This window comes from Trachurus japonicus, chromosome 6 (genome assembly GCF_045865225.1).
Source record: "Trachurus japonicus isolate A0001 chromosome 6, Traja_1.0".
Taxonomy (NCBI): Eukaryota; Metazoa; Chordata; class Actinopteri; order Carangiformes; family Carangidae; genus Trachurus; species Trachurus japonicus.
The window spans coordinates 18,256,442-18,275,917 of record NC_140912.1 but is presented as its reverse complement, the minus strand read 5'-3'; the positions used below and the strand labels follow the sequence as shown (position 1 = coordinate 18,275,917).

General features: G+C 42.9%; 1 protein-coding gene across 2 annotated transcripts; it reads right to left on the bottom strand.

The window, feature by feature from the left end:
• Positions 1 to 232: 232 nt before the first annotated feature.
• Positions 233 to 19,005, bottom strand: eea1 (early endosome antigen 1). 2 transcript variants are annotated; one of them, XM_085779568.1, is made up of 30 exons: positions 18,815 to 19,005; positions 15,784 to 15,864; positions 15,579 to 15,691; positions 15,410 to 15,464; positions 15,259 to 15,324; positions 15,095 to 15,125; positions 14,908 to 15,012; positions 14,633 to 14,754; positions 13,888 to 14,043; positions 12,969 to 12,983; positions 12,540 to 12,656; positions 10,696 to 11,034; positions 10,093 to 10,242; positions 9,774 to 9,893; positions 9,276 to 9,479; positions 8,926 to 9,126; positions 8,655 to 8,768; positions 8,386 to 8,541; positions 8,107 to 8,246; positions 7,651 to 7,981; positions 7,403 to 7,504; positions 7,124 to 7,318; positions 6,503 to 6,685; positions 6,126 to 6,311; positions 5,911 to 6,042; positions 5,304 to 5,489; positions 4,961 to 5,199; positions 3,804 to 3,924; positions 3,236 to 3,334; positions 233 to 3,135 (listed from the first exon to the last, which is right to left on the bottom strand). In XM_085779568.1, the coding sequence occupies exons 1-30, from the start codon at positions 18,836 to 18,838 to the stop codon at positions 3,013 to 3,015; spliced, it is 4,206 nt and encodes a 1,401-aa protein (XP_085635694.1). In that variant the 5' UTR covers positions 18,839 to 19,005; the 3' UTR covers positions 233 to 3,012. The 2 variants fall into 2 exon arrangements, with proteins under 2 accessions (XP_085635694.1, XP_085635695.1); XM_085779569.1 differs by lacking the exon at positions 12,969 to 12,983.
• Positions 19,006 to 19,476: the final 471 nt, after the last annotated feature.

Here is a 19,476-nt window from a genome sequence, read left to right as displayed (position 1 = left end):
CATGAGCATTGTTTGCATGTAGTTAGCTGTTTTCTCAATTTCAAGGGCAGCATGGACAAGAGGTCCCCTTAAAAAATAACATCTAAAAGGTGTGATTGATTTGTATTAACAGATTAAATCAAAGATCCAAAGAGATACAGCTAATTTACTGATTATTCATTTCTTGAACTGCCAAACTTCAAATGGCTTGTGGGAGAAATGTCAACAAAAACATCACACACACAGAAAAATAGAAACATACTGTCGATTTTATTTAGGTTCGTCATGATGATGAATTAGAAAATCAAAAGGGTGCATGTGAACATAAATTACATTATTCTCTTGTCCCTCAGGTGAACTGAAGCCACACTGACTCTGGTAATACACGGTGCACGTCACTGCTGACAGTGATCAGTGCCACACACAGACGTCGGCCTAAGGCACACCTTCACGACCACCAGATATGACTCTAAATATGGAGAAAACGTGTGAGCCACAGGCCAGTTAGGTCATCATGCATGATAACTGAGCAACACGAAAGCAAGCCACAAATTCAGTGTGTACAAGTCTGTGGTGCCATTTTGTAAAAATGAGTAAGACACTGATGAATCCACACACAGTTTCACTGTTGTCATGTTTCTACATCCACAAGTGTTATATATTTCCTTTTTCTCTTTCATTACAAACATTTACAAAGGTAATTATGACAGACTTCATATTAATGAGCAGTTTAGTACGTCGGGGGCTAGAAATGCTGAAGCCTGTATAAAGTTGGTGGTCCTACGTTTGTGGCTAGGTTCTCATATGGACGAGCCCAGAATACAATAAGGTGCAAATCATCTCTCTGGGTTTCAGGGACTGTACAACTTGATAGATCACAAATTCTTGATCAAATGCGAGCAATGATACAACATTTGTGACATCTAAAGTTTAGAAATAGTGCTTTTCCTGTGCCAATCTGAGGTAGACATAACAAAACCAATGCAACACAAAAAGAAGACAGCCGTTTTTGAGAGTTTTGCAACTGAGATGGACATTCTTTTGGAATAGGAATACAAGCATAGAGCGCTAATTTGGTAAGCCCACGTCTGAAACGAGCGTGAAAAAGCCTGAATCATCACCTGGCTTACAGTGTTATCACCTGCTCCAGTCTGAAGACAATTGCACAAAAAAAAAGGATCTTACCAATATCTGTCGACAATCATAAATTAAACAAAGCAGGAATGAACTCTTACAGTGTTCTCAGCTGCAGGCGGGCTGGACAGTAAACGCTGCACCTGAAAGCAGCACCGAAATCCCCAGACGACGCGAGGTTCTGAGCGGCACAACATTCGCACAGCAGGCCTAGACACTACAACACCCATACTTGTTACAGCAACATCACACACAGCCACAGTTATTGCTTCAAAGCAGAGCACTCCCTCACACACGTCCTCAAACACTCACGCGCGCACACACACAGCTTGAGCAGTAGTCAGTTGTTGTTGTTGTTGTAGATGAGACAAGCAGCAGGAGAAAAAAAAAAAAACATCAAAAAAATAAAACATGCAGGCACCTTCGATGACTGCATCGCCAGTCTGCAGAAAGCACCACAATTTGTAGAAATTAACACACAAAAGAGAAATGTGGCACAGCGAAACAAAGAGTGCACATTTTATAAAACAAACTGTCAGATCGTCCACATGCCGCCGTGTTCAAGATAAAAAAAAATGTCAGACCCTGTGATTTAAAACTCAAATAGACACTTAGAAAGAAGAAAATACTGAAATATGAAAACAAACTCAGGGCTTTCATCTGGCCTGGATTCCTGCTGCAGACATTCTTTGGTCATGAAATAGGCTGAACACATTGATTTCGATGAATTTCACAAACACGCTGCCACACAAAGGAAACATGCAGTAACTGATTCAATGTCAAGTTGTGTGCAGAAAAGAAATGAATTGTGCATCAACTGACTGATGAACTGACTGATTTTGTTGTTACAGTTTAAAATTCATATTGGAAAAAAAAAACTCCAAGCTGTAATGACTTCCCTTTAACTGTTTACCTCTAAAACACAAGTGTCAATAAAACTGCTCTAGTGCACTTTACCCATGTGACTTCACACAACATGATGCATATACTATATATCAAACCGTCTCCTCACACATCAAATTAAAACAGCTGATAAACTAACAGATTTTGGTAGCCTTGTTTTAAGGCTGATGGTTCAAAAACTATTTGAGAAACAAGTTTGCGTTCAAAAGTAAAAATCAGCATTACACACATTAAATACAGTCTATCCGTTAAATCGGAAAGTTTTACAAAAATATTTTTGTAATTATTGAAGTTTCTTGCTATAAAAATGACAATTTAATTCAGCTTTGTGAGTTTTTCGTCAATGATCTAATTTATGTATATATCGAGTTATACACAGAAAATATATTACACTGGGCATTTACAGATATTTTTTGGATAAAATAGTTACCTGCATTTACCTTTGTAGGGCAGCAGCGATTTTCAACGTCACTATTACAATATTTACTTATATTTCCCATTCACGCCTGCAGTGTCAGACCGTCCTCACGCCTCCTGACAACAGACGTCACAACACACAAAGAGCAGCCGCCTTGCAATTTGCTAATGATGCCAAACGATGATGGAGATGTGAACATGAACTGAAAAAGAGAGATGGATGGTGTTTTAGTTCTCCCTGTCTCCACTCTCTGGCAGTCCACAGGAGTAGCAAAGGCACAGAAACAGATACAGACAATCCCAACCAGTTCCCACCCCCATCCCGCCACGTGGCCCTGCTGGTGTCTCTTCAAGTTATTTCCCTCCACGCCAGAGCCACACGTCGCATGCAGGTGGGAGTCTTCGCACAGGGTCTGTCCTTTATAGTGCACATTAAATATGACAAAGACACACCGCCTTCTGCCTGCTGGAGTAGGAAAAGGGGAAGGAGAGAAGAGTGTGGTCTGGGAATAGAGGGTCGGGGGTGGGGGGTGGGGGGGGTCAGGGTGGGTGAGGAAAGGTAAAGGGATGAGAGGGACATCAGCCTTGGAGCTCCTCGAAGCACGTCTCGCACACCCGTACTGGCTTTTTCGAGGACGGCGTGAGGGCGTTCCTCGACGAACACTCGGCGCAGAAAATGTTTCCACAATGTCTGCAGTGGTGCTGGATATTCACAGGAGAGAGATACAAGGCAGACGCTCAATAAATGAGATATTATGGCCTGTTAGTTTTAAAAACAAACAAAATAAAAAATCCTACGTACCTTCCTGACAGTGACGGAAAAGCCTTTCCCACAGGCCATGCAGTTCTGCACCTCGTGATCCTCGGCCCACTTCCTGGTTAGGCTCTGTGACTGCTTGATCTTAAATCACCAACACAAAACATATAACCAATTCTTTGTTGTTATTGGCAGGCATTTTAGATTTAGTCTTAGTTTCAGTCTTTTGGACTAAAATGTTTATTAGTCATGGTCAATTTTAGTCATTTCTCTATGTGATAGTTTTAGTCAAGTTTTAGTCGACGAAAACTCAAAAAGGTTTTAGTCTAGTTTTAGTCAAGTTTTAGTAAAAAAAAAAAAAAGTATTGTCTTTTAACAAATTAATTCAATAAGTAGGCTATTGGAGATTGCTGTTGGGCAGAAACGTTTTATCTCCATATTTTTCCTTTTTAACTTTTTTTCCAACATATTTCAACTGATTTTTTTAATGAATTTATGCACTTCTTCATCATACAATTGTGTACAAACTATTGGCAACGGTGCATCTGGGTCAGACGTGTTTGCACCAGAATGTCTCTTTTCTTATACAACAGGTCCTGGTTCTGCCACTGACCTGGAGCGACTGGTTCTCTCTGCCCAGCTCCTGCATGGCTGCTGTCGTGTCGTCCAGCTTCCTCCTCAGCTCCACCACCTTGGCCTGCAGTTTCTCTATCTCACCCTCGCCCTTCACACACCTGAAACACAGCAACAGAGCACAGATCATTTGTGTGTGTGTGTGTGTGTGTGCTCATCTTAATTGGTGGCCCAGGAGAGTTTCCTACCACAGTTACTTCGCTGGCTGCAGAGGAGGATTGTTAATTAATATGTTCAGCAGTAAAGTGCTTTGGGGAGTGATGATGATTATGATGATGATGATGATGATGATGTCCTCTAGGTATTCAGCAGAGCTGTTCAGTGTGAATGTGGTGCTTTTAACATAAACAACAGGCTTCATTCAATGCAGCGTTTCTCCCCCTGAATTTCTGCAGGCTATCTGACTTCTGAATTATACATACATTTAAATAAAATCTCATGGTTTGCATTTATTGCAGATAAAAATAAAAAAAAATGCCTGTATTCCCTTTATCCTCAGTATAACAGCAGGATTTAGCTGAAGCAAATGTGGAAAGAAGAACTTGCTGACGCATATTCAGACTCATTTATGCAGTCAGACCATCGTGTTCTGCTCTTTTTCTATCTTCGGTACATGGAACAGCCGTGATAGGACTAATATATGATGCATTTGACATTTAATTATCATGTTATGCCCAAGGAAATGAAGTTCTTTAAAAATTAAGAATTGAAAATGAGAGAATTCAAAATTGTCTGCGAGATGCAAGTAAAACTTCCCTGAAGCCAAAAGCTCAGGATGATAAGGTTATGCTGTCGACTTAGACTTATGACACACAAGCTTTTGATCAATGTGCTAACCAGTATTTATATACACTGTAACACAGCTATAATATTTCTTTTCTTGGAACTGAGGGCAGGTGCTTGTTTTGAAGTAATTTATTACATACACTGTAAAACCTCATTCCTCTAAAGCTCAACATAAAATCTAGGCGACTGTGGATCATTTCCATAATGTGACTGGGACCCTCCACATCGCACATGTACACAGAGCTGATTTGAGGTCAGTCGAGCCCATTCAAGAATCTAATTAGACTCGATGTATAAGAGTTGTAACCTGCAAGATGACGTGTTTTCAAACAAAGAAACGTCTCAACGCACCTTTCCAGAAGAGCCCGTCTCTCGTCCTGGTTGTTCTGGACGGTGGCCTCCAGCACAGCGATCTCTCCTCTCAGCTCGTCCGTCTGCTTTTCCAGTTCACCTACTCTCCGCTGGCTTCCCTGCCACTCTCTCTTCAGCGTGGCTACGTTTTCATTCAGAGCCGTCACCTGCACACCCAACTTGGCTTCTGCCTCCTCTTTAAGCTTCACCTGCTCCTCTCTGCCGCGCTTCTCTGCCGCCTTTGGAAAGACACATTGTACAAAACACGAAAAAAGATTGAGGAGAGGGGAAGGAATGACATCTCATCTGCCGAATTAAAACTGCATTTGGTGGGTGAGTCTACCAGCTGATCCCGGGCTTCTTTGGTTTGGGCGAGGAGCTGCTCCTCTCTCTGGCTCCTGCTGTCCCTGGTGGCCTGGTGCTCTTTCTGCTCTTTCTCCAGGGCACCTTTGCCCGCCTCCACCTGACCCTGTAACTCCAGTTTCTGCTGGATCAACAGCTGTTTGGCCTCCCGCAACTCACCCAGCTCCTGAAAAGCAACCGACAAAGTGAGCGCATATTTTGTTAAGGACGTGTCTCGCATATGAAAACGAGATTTCGGATTTTAAACAGCTTGAGCGGGTTTTGAAATCGGGAGGTGATTGCTCTGACAACAGCTTCAGATCAATTTGAAGACAGCTTTGAAGACCCAAGAAATCCAAGCCTATGTCAAATTGCCAACTCAAGCATGCTCAGTTACACCTTAGAAGAATGTGGCCCTGGTGACCTGCAGTCACCCTGAGTTAAGCTGTTTATGTAAGACACGAGCATGGGAAGCAGGCCATGTCAGTGTGAGACATAAAATGGTGACCATTGTCTACATTCACGCAGACACTCTTAAGGATTTTAGTTTGGAGTTCATTAAGTCTCCGTTTCCCGCTCCCTTAAATGAAAAGAAACAATTAACTGACCTTCTCACTCTTCTCTGTAAGTGCTTTTAACTCAGAAGTTAATTTGCTGTTATTTCTTTCCACGGTCGTCTTGGCTTTGTTCAGCTCCTCCACTTTGCTCTTCTCCTTCTCCAGCTCCTCTTTCACATGATTCTGGGAGAGCAGGAACCATTTAGAAAACATTAACCCCATCACATTAAGTCAAGTGCAAATGTGTGTTAATCCATTTGGCTGACCTGTTGCTTCTGCAGCTCCTTCAGTGTTTGTTCCTGCTGCTGCAGCTTCTGGCCCTGCTTGGCGAGCTCCTGCTCCAATGAGCTGCGGCCCGTCTTCAGCTCCTGGATCTGAGCTTCTAAACCGGTCTGGTGGGTTCGGTTAGCAGCCAGCTCCTCCTGGGCTCCGCGCAGCTTCTCCTCAGATGCCTACAGTCAGAAAAAGGTTGGAAGTCAGTTTTTTTAAGAGGGTTAGAAGAGACATGAGTAAAACCTGAAGTGACCTTGTGCAAGCTGCATAAAAGAATTATAAATGGATGTTTGTAAATTTAACATTTTGCAGGCTCCTTTCATCAAGCTATTACCTCTCTCTAGCTCCATCTCTTCATGCATCAACGTACCTTGAGGTCCTGACGCAGGGCAGAAACCTCTGATTCTTTGCCGTAGAAGTCAGACTGAAGCTTATTGAGACTTTCCTGACTTTGCGCCAAAGTCTTCTGCAGCTCTGCTGTCCGGCTCTTTTCAGAGGTCAACTCCTGGCCGAGCTCTGCCACCTGGGTCTTCAGTTTACTTTCCTCCTCTGCCTGAAGATAAGAGTTTAACACACACATTCATTAACTTATCCACAGATAATCATTACATAACTTCCTTTACAACAAACGCATGGAAAATGATGTCAGTAAAAGCCATTTCAAAAGGTCAGGCACAGTATCTGTGTGGTTAGGTATGTTTTGTTTTGTTTTGTGCTTTTAAACATGTAAAGCATTTTGTGCTTTGTTTTTGAATGTATGAAAAGTGCCTTATAAATAAAGTTTGATTTGATTTGATTTGATTTGGTACTGCAGCGGCTAAACAAAGAAAGTGCAGACTTGAGCTGGAAATATATAGGACAGCAAGAGCAACAAAAAGTAGAAAGAAGCCGTGTATCTGACAATAGATGAAATAAGATCACATGAGACCGGACAAAGGACCTGTGGTTTCATATGTTAACAACTGTCCACAGTAAATAAAAGGCTTGTTACCTTCTTGACATTAACTTCCTGTAACTTTGTCACTTGGTCCTTCAGTTTCTTCATCTCCTCTTCAAAGGACCCCTGGGCTGTCTTCAGTTGTGCCCGCACTTTCTCCAGCTCATTCTCCTTTACTTTCAGTGCCTCCTGAGTCTTCGACTGCTGCTGATCTAATGATGTAAGCTGCTTTTTCAGCGTTTTCTCTGCCTGAAAATGTATAGACATACAACAGTCCTTAAGCTGTTAGGTTCAAAACAAAATGTTCGATCTACCTTCTTTTCACACGTTTACCTCTCTCATCTGCTCCAGTTGCCCTTTAGATTCTTTCACTGCCTTGGTGATGGTCTCATTATTCTTCAGAAGCTCCTGCCGGGCCTTCTCATTGGACTTTTCCTGAGGATTGAGACAGATTAATGTTGTGAATGTCCTGATGCTCTATAAGTGTCTCTCTGACACTCTTAGTTGCAGGAAAAATGTACAAACAACAATATTAAATTTGTCTTAATAGTTTGCCAGCATCTGCAGATTACTGAACCGACCTTCTCCTCCATTGCTGACTTGTGGCTCTTCCTTTCTCCATCCAGCTGACTCTGACTGTCTTTCAGTGCTTTATTAGCCTTCCCTAGGCTCTCCTGAGCAGAGACAAGCTCCTTCCTTTGAGCCTCTTTCTCCTGTTGGGCCCTTTGTAGGTCTGCTGCCAGACTCTGCACTTTCTTGTCCAGCTCCGCATGCTGAGTCTTTCCCTCCTGGGTCACCTTGTCCAGATTCACCTTCAGAGCAGCTTTATCCTGCTCACTGCACTCCAGCTGCTGCTGGCTGTCACTCAAAGCCGCTGCCTTTTTCTTCAACTCCTCTTGTAGTGTTGCAGCCCTTAACAGTGAAACAAGATATATGACACATTTGGAATAATTTATTAAAATAGAACAAACAAAAAATGCTTGAATATATTAATCCCAAACTCATCAAAACCAGTGCACTAGAACACCCTCTCTCACCCTGCTTTCTCTGTGTCCAGTGAGCGCTGCAGGTCCTTAGCTTTTCGCTTAACCTCTGATCCTTCCTTCTGCAGCTTCTGTACTTCCTGCTGCACCTGATCTCGTGTGGCCTGCAGCTCCACAACCTGAGACTCCAGTTTCTGTCAATACAAAACATCAGATTCAGTTTCAGCCATTACAAACAAGAGGAATTTCAAAACAAACATAAAAATGGCAACAAGGCATATGGCACATTCTGAGTCTCATATCAGACACGTTCTATAACGATTCACTTCAAACCTTATTGAGCCCCTCCAGCTGCTCCACACGCTGCTCTGAGGCCAGTAGTTTGTCCTTGCATTCTTTCAGGCCAGTTTCTAGCTGTGTGCACTGCTCCTGTCTCTCTTTGAGCCTCTGGGCCTTCTCCTCCATCTTCTTCTGAACTTTATTCAGTTCCTACACAGGACGACAGCACAGCACAGAGAAGTGAAGGTGTGAGGCGTGTGCGAGGTGCAGTACATCACACAGGAGTCTGAGGTGCTCATTAGTTGCACATGGAGAAAGTTCACCTGCTGCTTGTCCTGCAGTGCGTGCTGAGCAGTCTCCAGGTTATTCTCCAGGTTGGCCTTCTGTGCAGCTTTGGCTGCCTCTGCAGAGAGCAACATCTCTGTCTTTGCCTTCAGCTGCAGGAAAACAGTCCAACAAAAACCGTTATTATTCCCATAATCAATAAAATAAATAAATTGGACTTTAGATCACCTGTTAAGTTCAGATTTTATAAAGTTTATAAAACATTATCAATGACACCACTACGTTTTACACAGACATGTGGAGACTCACCTGAGAGTCCAGCTGAGACACTTTCTCCTTGCTGTCTGCGAGCTGGGCAGTGAGCTCGGTGGCTGAGGTCTCTAGGGTGTGGGCGCGGTCCTGCGCCGAACGCAGCAGAGTCTTCTGCTCCTGGACCTGCTCGTGTAGGTTGTCCTGGGCTTGCTTGTTGCTTTCTGATTGGTTCTTCAGCTTGTCAGTCAACTGTGTCACCTTTAAGATTCACATTTAGAGACAGGGTGTAAGTCAATGACAGATTATACTGTGTGATTACTGGGGGTCTCTCTATATGGTGTTGTTGTTTGATTATTTGTGACAGTAAATACTGAGTTGTGTGAGTCCCATGTCATGTTTTCATCCACCTGCTCTTGTAGTGCGTGGTTTTTCTCTTTTAGCTGATTAAGAACCGCTGTCTCTCCCTCGCCAGCCTGGATCTTGGCACACAGGTCCTCCCTCTCGGCTTCCAGCTGGCTCACAATGTCTTTACTCTTCTGCAGAAGAGCCTCCAGGTTCTGGATCTTCTGGTCCTTATCCCCAATCTGACGCAACACCTGCTCCAGGTCGTTCTACAACATGAAGACAAGCCAACACAGGAGAAAAGTTACAGCAGGTGCTTTGGCAGGTAGTTTTAGTTATGTGTACTGTCAACGCCGGCATGCTGTACCGGCTTCTATCTTCTGATGCACCGACACACAGAAGAAGGTGCTAAATGCCTTTGCATCAGACTATGTCACCCATTATTCTTAGTAAAACTCTTGGTGGTTTTATGACTGGCTGGACCAGCTAGCTGCTCTAAGCTTCATGCTACCACTTATTTTTATCAATGCCTCAGATGAGAGGGTTTTTCCGATGAACAGTACCTGTGCCTCACGGAGTTTGCCATTGGTGTTCTGCTGCAGCGCCTGCAGCTCCTGGTGCTGCTGCTTGGCTTTCTCCAGCTGGTGCTGCAGGTCTGTGCTCTTACCGCCACTCTCTTTCAACTGAAAATAAAAACCACACACACATTCTGTAAACGAACCTAGATTACATTGTAATACAATGCAATGCAAGTACCTTACAGTGTGCATTTTATCATTAGATCACATTCGGGCACACCTGAACATCAGATGTTCTTCCTGTTTCATTGCATTAATTCATTTTTTCTCTGCAGCGATCATTAAAATTTAATCTGATGCTTACCTGCTCTTCTGCACGGGAGAGTTTGAGCTGCAGGTCGGCTGCTTGCTGCTCACGGTCTTTCAGTTTCTCCCCAGACAGCTGCCTCTGTTCTTTCAGACGACCTTGCACTTCGCCCAGCTGCCTTTCTGCCTCCAGCAGTTTGGCGTGCAGCTAGGAAGAGCAAAGAGAGAGAGGGGTGATGATGAAGATGGAGAGCAGCAGATTCAAAACGTCACAGTATTCTTACATTAATTAGCATAACTGTACAACATCTGCGCATTTTTAAAAAAAAATTCTGCTGAAACTGATTTTATGCAACTGCATAAACTAGTCTGAAAGAGCCCTTGCCTTTGTGTTCTCAGATTTTTTCCATAGGTGAAAAACTTCTGGGCTTTGAAACATACTGAGCAGGGTCAGTGGCTGCAGTTTGTGGCTTTGGGGAAAACACCAAAGGTTTGTTCTTGTCTACATTTGACTGATTCTGTTTGGCAATGCACTGGAAATCATGTTGAACTGAGTTCAGCAACTTCAACTCAGACTTTAAAACAAATATCAAAACATTTTACATATCATTTGTACGGCGTGGATTTGTCTCTGTGTTTTTCCTTTGACAGTCTTACTCACCTGACTGATCTCCGTCTGCTGCTGAGCACCATGGCTCTCTTTTTCTTCCCTTTGCTGTTCCAGCTGTTTCCTCTCAACTTTCAGCTCTGCATGCTTCACCTCCAGTTCGCCAATCTCATGCTTCAGCTTCGCCACCTCCTCACTTCTCTCCCCGAGCTCGGCCTGGGTCTTCTGCAGGGACGCCTCAGCCCCTGTGGCACGAGCCTGGAGCTCGTGGACCTCCTGCTCTCTCTCCCTCAGGCTGCCTTGCACTCCCTTTTTTGCAGATTTCTCAGCTCCCAGACACTCCTCCAGTTCCTGATACTCCTTCTCTTTACGTGCCAGCTTTTCAGACAGGCTCTATGAAAATAGAGAAATGACAAGAGCAAATGGACGGTCAGATGAGCATTGGTTGTCCAGAGGTGTTAATTATTTATCGGGGTGAGAGATTTGTCCCTCAACAGACAAACAATACAGTGAAATTAAACAAAAGTTTCTCTTTACACAGACTCTTTTAGATCAGTTGAACTACTTGGCTTTTCTAAATTAAAAGAGTCAGCATGATAGGAGCTGCAACACGCCACAAACATTCACACCTCATGTGATGTAAGCTATGGAAAAGAACAGTCGCCTGTTAAGAGTCAGGAGGAAAGAGAGGTATGGCATTTCTAGAGGAAGGTTTAACGACAAGGGGGCTCGGAAAACTGTGTGTTGTGTACAGCACTTGCCCTGTCGTGAGCTCTGCCAGTAAACTTGGCAACAAGGTGATAAAGAACAAAATGTTGTTAATAGTGGAGTGTGCTGCTAAGTAGGGAGTGTGACAGGGCACCTGGACTTCACAGACGTCCAATAAACCTTTGCAGGCCACCACAACAGCTGGTTAACATTTACAACCTACTCCAGATAGTTTCTACTCTGTCACTTTTGTTGACGCCTCTACTTTTCCAGGCGTTGTCGTGCTTCTTTAGTGTCACCGTCTCACCTTTCTGCTGCAAACTCTTTAATCCTGGAGTTACAGAGCGCTGGTTGTTCACCTGTCTGCTCTTAGTCCTGATCCTGTGTTTCTCACTGTACGCTCCATCACCTCTGTCTAAACTTATGAGACAAGTGTTTTCATCAGGTTTCAAGAAATGCTGTTGTCAGGAGAAGCGAGGGGGGAGAGGGCTTCATCCTGGACATCCAGCTCTCTAATTCCCTTCTTTCCCTCGGAAACAACTTAGCTGCAAGGACTTTTTTATATATATATATACACACACTATATATTTTTGGGGGCTTTTTCGCCTTTTAATTGAAAGCACAGTTGAGAGAGAGACAGGAAACGGGGAGGCAGAGAGGGGGGGAAATGACATGCAAGAAAGGGCTGCTCGATGCGGGATTCGAACCGGGGCCACCTGCAGTGAGGACTGTAGCCTCAACACATGAGGACTGCGAGGACTTTGACGTTCCCGATGAGACGGGATTTAACTTCTGGCGAGAATCCTCTGCCTCAGTTCATATTGTGCTAACGCTGTTACCTGTGTTTGAATTTCACCCAAAGAAATGGAGCTGGCATGGCCGAGACCCCCCTGTGGGTTTAATTATAGAGCTGTGGGTGATTCCTATGTACAAGTTTGGTGACAGCAGGACACTGTGGTGGGGTCTGATACTGAGCAACAGAGGGAAGTTGACAGAAAGTGAGCTGCTCTGTTCTTTGAGACGGCCGGCAACGTGTGTTAACATTTCTAAAGTTAAAGTAAATCCTGCATAATCTTCTGCTGTATTTTGTGTAACAGGAGTCACAGCAGACATGTTTGTGCCTGAAGTAATTATAACTGATTATAATTATAATAATTAGAGCATGGCAATCTGTGTGTGTGTGTGTGTACCTGGCTTTGCTGCTGCAAATTATTCAGATTGCTCTGCAGCTCGTGGATCTGTTGGGTGTAGACAGCTGCTTCCTGCGGACCCTTCTCCAGCTCTGCTTTTAGTTGGGATATGGTCAGCTGGAAAACAACAGACGAGAACATTAGACTCTTTTTGTAAGGAAGTCGTCAATGGATCAAGTAATGGAGACAGCACTGTGAAGGACTCACATAGTAGAAAGAAATTAATGAAACAAATCAATATGAGGTAGTCACAATCAGGCTTTAGTCACACAAAACCCAATGAAAACATAATGACGTATAACACGATTTAAAAAGGAAAAAAAAAAACTCAAGCTGAAAATTTGAAAGATGAAACTCAAAAAGCTCAAACTCAGTAACTCAAAAAAAAAAAAAAAAAAATTGGGGCCAACTTGAAACGGCGTGTTTTACCTCCAGTTTACGAATCTTGAAGAAAGAGTAAGTGTTGGAGGTACATTATGTGAGAAGCAGAGGAAGAAGGGGGGGGAAGAGAGACATGGAAACTGGTAAGTCACCATAACTCCAGCAAGAGGTGTGTCTCTAACACAGAGCTGCTGGGCTGAGAAAGTACATTATCACATTTTCACCACAAGTCACTGCGACGCCCTAATATGATAGCATCAAACAGACGAGACGATGCAAACAGATGCAGTGTTTTTGGCAGGTCCGGCTTTTGCTGGCAGACCTGAACACTGGCTCCTGACTGCAGAAATCTTACACTGGGAAACTTAATACTCAATTAAATGCAGCAACTGTCTCACAAAAACTTGAGGACTGTACCAAAGCCACCTGTTCATCATAACTGGGAGCTGTAGTGTAATCAAAAACCAGACAGTTTTTTAAACATGTTCACGATGTGGTTTCAAAATGTATAAATCTGTGAAGCTGTGCAGAGACGTACAGGGCCTGCAGCTGCCCCACAGAGCCCTATAAATACTTCTCTCATTCTGGGATCAAAACTGCAGGATATCAAGCTGAATTATTTATCACACATTAATTAGTTAATAAGAATCTCAAACAGCTACTTCTGAATCAGAATTTAAAGATCTTTTTCTTTTCAAAAAAAAGTGTGTCCTCTGTACAAGAAGGGTGAAATGGAAGTGGGGAAACATTAGAAGTAAACTCAACTAGATTTCACTTCAGCACTGTAATGTTGTAAATGATTAGGTGAACTTTAGGAATAAGTGTGAATATATATTTGTTTGTGAAAAGTAAAAGTTTAGGGCGGGAGGTGGCAGCTTATATCACAACACACTGGGACAATATAATAGTAAGAATCAACAGAAATAACATTTGACCTTCAAGGCATGAGGTAATTTACCCTCCTCACCTCTGAGGTAGTATAATTAGCCTGCAGTTGCTCGTAGTGGTTCTTGAGGCTTTCGGACTCCTCCTCCCTCTCACGCGTCATTTGATCCATCAGTGTCTGCACCTGCACCAGCTCCTTCTGCAGGACCTCCACGTCCTCCACTCCTGGTCGCTGCAGCTAGGGGGCAGAGCAGAGGCACTGTTTCAGGGACACAGTGACCAGGTGGCACAAAGTTGATCAAAAGACCAGAGGTTTTGGTATTAAGCTAAATCAAAACTTTATTGCCCTTGGAAACGGTGGCTCGGGTATATAAAGAAGCCTCGATTCAATGTACTTTAATATAGAGTAAAACACGAGGCATCAAGTGGAACTGGGGGTGCTGTCTCTGTTTACAGTTTCAGCATGAAGCTTATATTTTGTGTGCTACCTTTTTTTTTTTTAAAGCTACATTTCAGACTAGGTAAAAGGTCAGTGTACCGACTAAATGCAACCACACAGCTCCAGTTTACAGTATATTTTAGCTCTTTTGATAAAAAATTCTTCTGGTTAAGTTGTGTTTAGGTTTTTCTTTAACAGCGATGAGAGCATCGCCTGAATGGGAGCTGTGACGATTTTTCACAACAGCTCGCAGTCAAGCTGATTTCATGGTGTTGGCTCGGTGTTATTCTGTTCAACTCTAAAGCACAACATTCATGGATCGAGCTACAAAGTCTGTCGCTAAAACCTTGTGAGAAGAGAATAAAAACCAACAGAGCGTGTGTTGTACCAGTTCAGTCTGAAGTCTCTCATTCTCCTGCTTTTCGTTCTGCAGTTGTTCGGTCACTTTGGCTAGCCTCTGGTCAGCAGCCTCCCTCAGGCTCTTCTCCTCATCGTAGCGGGACTTTAAGTCTGTTGGATTCAACAATTTAAAATATATTAATATTCAACCAGACGTATATCTCACTTGTCTTCGAATGTATCCAGACTAATTGGATCAAACACAAAGCATGGACTTGAGTCTAGCCAAGGAGAACTTCCTTCAGTGTCCTGCCCATCACTAACCTACTATCTCTGTGGCCAGCTGGGCAGCCTTCTGCTCAAACAGGTCTTTCATCTGCTTGATGTTGAACTTTTCTGTCTCTGCTTCGTTCAATTTCCTTTCAAGGGCTGTAAAAGAAAAGCACCACATATTAGTGACAAACTATTTTACATCTTTGTCACGAGAATCGTTTAATATAATGTCACCGACCTGTGTCCTCTGAGGCTATCGGTCCATCGTTCTGTGAAAACCAAAGATAAAGACAAAGATGGGGTACAGTAAGATTAAGCATCGCCACCATGTTTTATCAAGCAGTTTTATCCACAGACACACATTTATATTCATAATCATGTTAAATATCTTGAAGGAATTACTTGCTTCAGTTGTCCTTGGACTTTATCTAATTCCTTTTTGAGCTCACCAGAAAACCATCTTTCCTCCTAAAAGCATAAACACACACAGTCAAGTTTGTGTATCAACTGACCATTTACCTACAAGAGCCACAGTTCAGACACTTAACGTTACCTTCAGAGAAGCATGGAGGTCCTGAACCTCTTGCCGCAGCATTGTAAGGTCTTCCCTAAAAAGAGGCAAGGGCACATTAACATAAGCACACAAACAATTATGTCAGGAGTAGGATGAGATGAGACTCATGGCGATTTCAAAATGTATGCAACTTTAATATCTGTCTCACCGAGTGGGGGCCACATGAGCGGGGAGGTCTCCGGTATCATGGAACAGCTCGTAGTGCTTGAACAGCTCCTCTGCAGAGTTGTGAGACTTCATGCACTGAGGACAGATGAAGCCCTGGACACAGAAACGCAGAATAAACCAGGTGATGGTGTCAATTCATCACCAGAAAATGGTTAAAGTTGTCAACACAAAAACGTTCATGTTACCTCAGACGTCTGATCATGGTTCAGGTCTGTGCTGGGCTGCTGCTCCGACTCTGCATTCTGGGAGCCTCCCTTCCCAGGAGTCTGGAGGGTAGAAAACAGCCTTGATTAGTCTGTGGATGTATGCAATACTGTATATAAATACACACTCAGACAGTTTAGATGTTTGACCAAATCACTTGAGCTTAGTTAATGGTTTTCTAAAATGATAATTTAAGGTTCCTCTAATTAAGGTGCATGCTATATTCCAGAGATTAGACTGACTCCGGTATTTAGTATGTGTGTGCTGTTTGTTTGCAGTGCTTGCACCTGGGTTTACATTGGATCAAGTGAACAAAATATAATTTGGGAGAACAGCAGGACTTCCCAGAGATGAGGCGAAGTCCTGGATTACACAACTCATAAACCACAATGCTGGGTGTGACTTGTTTAGACCTTTGCTCTCACCTGTGGCCCTGCTCTGCGCTCCATTTGAAAGCCTGTCTATTCAAGACAGCTGTATGATAACAATACAACACTATGGATACAAGTTCATTTGGTTGATATACTGTCTTAAAAAAGTATTCACCCCCGCTTGAACTATTTCAAGAACAGTAAAATAATTATATGATGGCGCAGTTGACGGAGATTACTGCTTTCAGTTTGTCTGAATACATGTGCTTTAAGTTTTTCCTGAAGCTTCTTCTTTTATATTCTACTATCATGACAAAAACCTCAATCATGATATTGTTCGACCACACAAGCTTGTTTCACTCTGTCTCAGAGCCTCTTGCAACATCTGGCAAATGTGACATGTCCTATGTGCCTTTTTTCAGGAGGCAAAAAGCTGCAGCTGGTTTAGCACCAGGCTAAAAGGTACAGCATGCTTTCCCATCTGCATCCACAGGCCTCTGGTCTGCCCTCACCACACTGAGGATAGAAAGTTTGAGATACATGATTTACAGCTGTGCCATATCTTTCACTATTTTTTACAACTTACTTTATGATAGGAATGTTTACTTCCTTCAAACTTTTATGGGTCCATGACCTGATTTCGCCTCTCCGTTACATTTCATTTAACTTGTTGTGTATATATTTATAGTTCCTAGAGTTTTAGTAAACAAACCTACTGACATGCTGTTAGACGCGGTTTGTCGTGTTATATTAAGTAACACACCCATGCACTGCAAGGTAGAAAACAGTTCCTAGAGTTTTAGTAAACAAACCTACTGACATGCTGTTAGACACGGTTTGTCGTGTTATATTAAGTAACACACCCATGCACTGCAAGGTAGAAAAAACAACTGTCTACATAGCTCAGAGGAAGGTTTGAACATGGTCACTAGAAAACAGTTCAGTCCAATGGCCTGAACACAAACAGAAGGGTGGATGTGCCATTGGTGAGCCATTCACAAAAAGGGTTTGTTTGGGCTGGTTATCGTCCGCATGAATGAACAAGGTCAAAGTATGTGTATGTGTGTGTGTGTGTGGTGGGAGGGGGTCTTTTAGCACTTTGAACCAGGCATCTCAGAGCCTATTGGAGGGTTGACAAACACCACTTTACAAGACAGGATGAACCGTTTACATCATGGAATAAACCATGACCCCACTCAGACCTGCTACACACCGTACATAAACCAGCTGTGACTCATATCAAATTAAAATGTTACTAAAACAAGCCAACTAAAAAGAGCATTTTAACTTTAGGTTACACATGTCCTATGAATAATGAGAAAATTACTATTTTGAGGAATGTATTTTACTGTCCTAAAATGATCGACCTGCCAATCATTAGGCAATATTTAAAACACATTAAAAACCTGTTAGAACATGTGCACTGTAAAAACAGGTCAATGTTGGTCCAGGAGGAGGATACAGTAACTGTATATTATTCATATGATATGGTATAGGCTACAACACTAAGAGGTTTTTGGCCATTAATGATTCAACTGTTACTTCAAGGTGTGCAATAAATCAATGGCTCCCAAGGTTTTTATGTAAGAAATGAGATCTGTTTAAATCCAAGTGTTTCCTGAGCCCCTGACAATATCTGTGTTGTTCACTACATGATGTGAATAATTCATGTCTAAACCTACTGTACTAGTCGATCTAGGATTATGTCAAGACGTAAGACGTCGAAGCAGCAATTCTTCTCACTAATGTTTTTTTTTTTTTATCATTATTTATTCCCGATGTATTTTCCTAAACGTTTGCTATCAGATCCATTAGGCTAATCTGAATGCAAAAACGTTTCGAAATGGATTTTACTTGTTACCAGGCCCAGACTTCAAAGTGTACACTGTGATGCAGCTGGCAGCAACGCAGTGCACTATGGGAAATGTAGTGCTAGGTAGAAGCTAACTAAGTAGCTAGCCTCTTTCACTCCCCACTTGTAACTGAAGTGTCAAGCGGATGATTTATTCAAACGACCTTGTAGTTATTAATATTACCATGAGCCCGGTTGACTAAAACACTTGTTTTTTTTTATCACGTCGTGGTGAGCCAGCTGAGACAGACTGCCCAACCGTTCATTTGAGGCTAACGTCAGCGTTAGCATGAGATGACTGGACGATGAATTAACCTAACCGCTATAACCCAGCTAGCTAACGGAAACAACGAAAATACAACGTTTCAGAGACCAAGGTCTTCTGCTACATAAGTCACCACCTAATCAGCCAACTCTGTACATGTGGACACGTTAATTCATTTATTCACAAATGCGTGTACTCGGACACCAGCTTGCTACATCCCTGCCAAGGGTAGCATCAATCAAACGAACCGAAGTTAGCATCGAGTGGCTAACTGTGTCAACCCTAACGTAGGGGAGCGCTTGATATGTACGCTGCAATCTAACGGGGGAGCGGGGGTCTTCCCAGTTAAGGAGCTACCGTTGGCTGAAACCAAGAACCCCGCCCACCCGCGACGCGTGGTGGGTCAAAACGTGCTCCCCCACCATGAAAACAGACAAGGATAGGCCCCGTGTCTCTCAAGGAAAACGACTCGGTTTGACCAAAACAAAAGCGACACGGTTGACATTGTCGTCGCAGGAGCTTACCATCTGAAGTATCCTTCTGAGCATGGCCTCGACGGTGTTTGTCCGGACACAAAATCCAGTCAATTTTCCAATTTCAAAAACCTACGTCGCTGTTCAACCAACACCTGACCAAGCTCAGGGAGCAGCGGCGAATGGGCGGGTCATGGAGAGGATGGTTGAGCAGGACAGTCTGGCTGTACTCAAGATTATACACAAGTGTTGCCCTGTTGTAAGACACTGTAGCGAGGGAATGATCAATAAATGTGTGTTGTTTTTTTGTTTTGTTTTTTATTTAATTTAAAAGGTTTTTTTTATTTACAACATATTGGTGCACAGCAGAATATTCCAGTCACACATGCACAAATACAAAAAAATGAATAAAATGATATTTCCCATGCTCCTAAGTACAAGAGTCATTGATATAATAGACTGAAATTATAAGATAGTTTGAATTTTCTGAGGTGATAAAAATAAAGTCTGTCCACACTCGTCATAGTTTCCTATGTAAGGGGCGGGGGAATGGGGGGGGTAGAGGGTGGGGGCTATGAAACAAAATAAATAATTTCCATCAGTCCATACTAAATACTGTACATTCAATTGTAACAAGAACCATAAGTTTCCATCAACCACCCTTGAGTTGAACTCTACCGTAATGCAAGGAGCTGGTTTTAGCTGTGTGTGTG

Excerpts from the sequence above, each read along its gene's own strand:
- eea1 (XM_085779568.1), bottom strand. The coding sequence starts at position 18,838 with ATGCTCAGAAGGATACTTCAGATG. Across the intron at positions 15,013-15,094 it reads GATAGCCTCAGAGGACACAG|CCCTTGAAAGGAAATTGAAC; the intron begins GTCGGTGACATT and ends TTTCTTTTACAG. Across the intron at positions 14,044-14,632 it reads AGAGACTTCAGACTGAACTG|CTGCAGCGACCAGGAGTGGA; the intron begins GTACAACACACG and ends TCTGCCCCCTAG.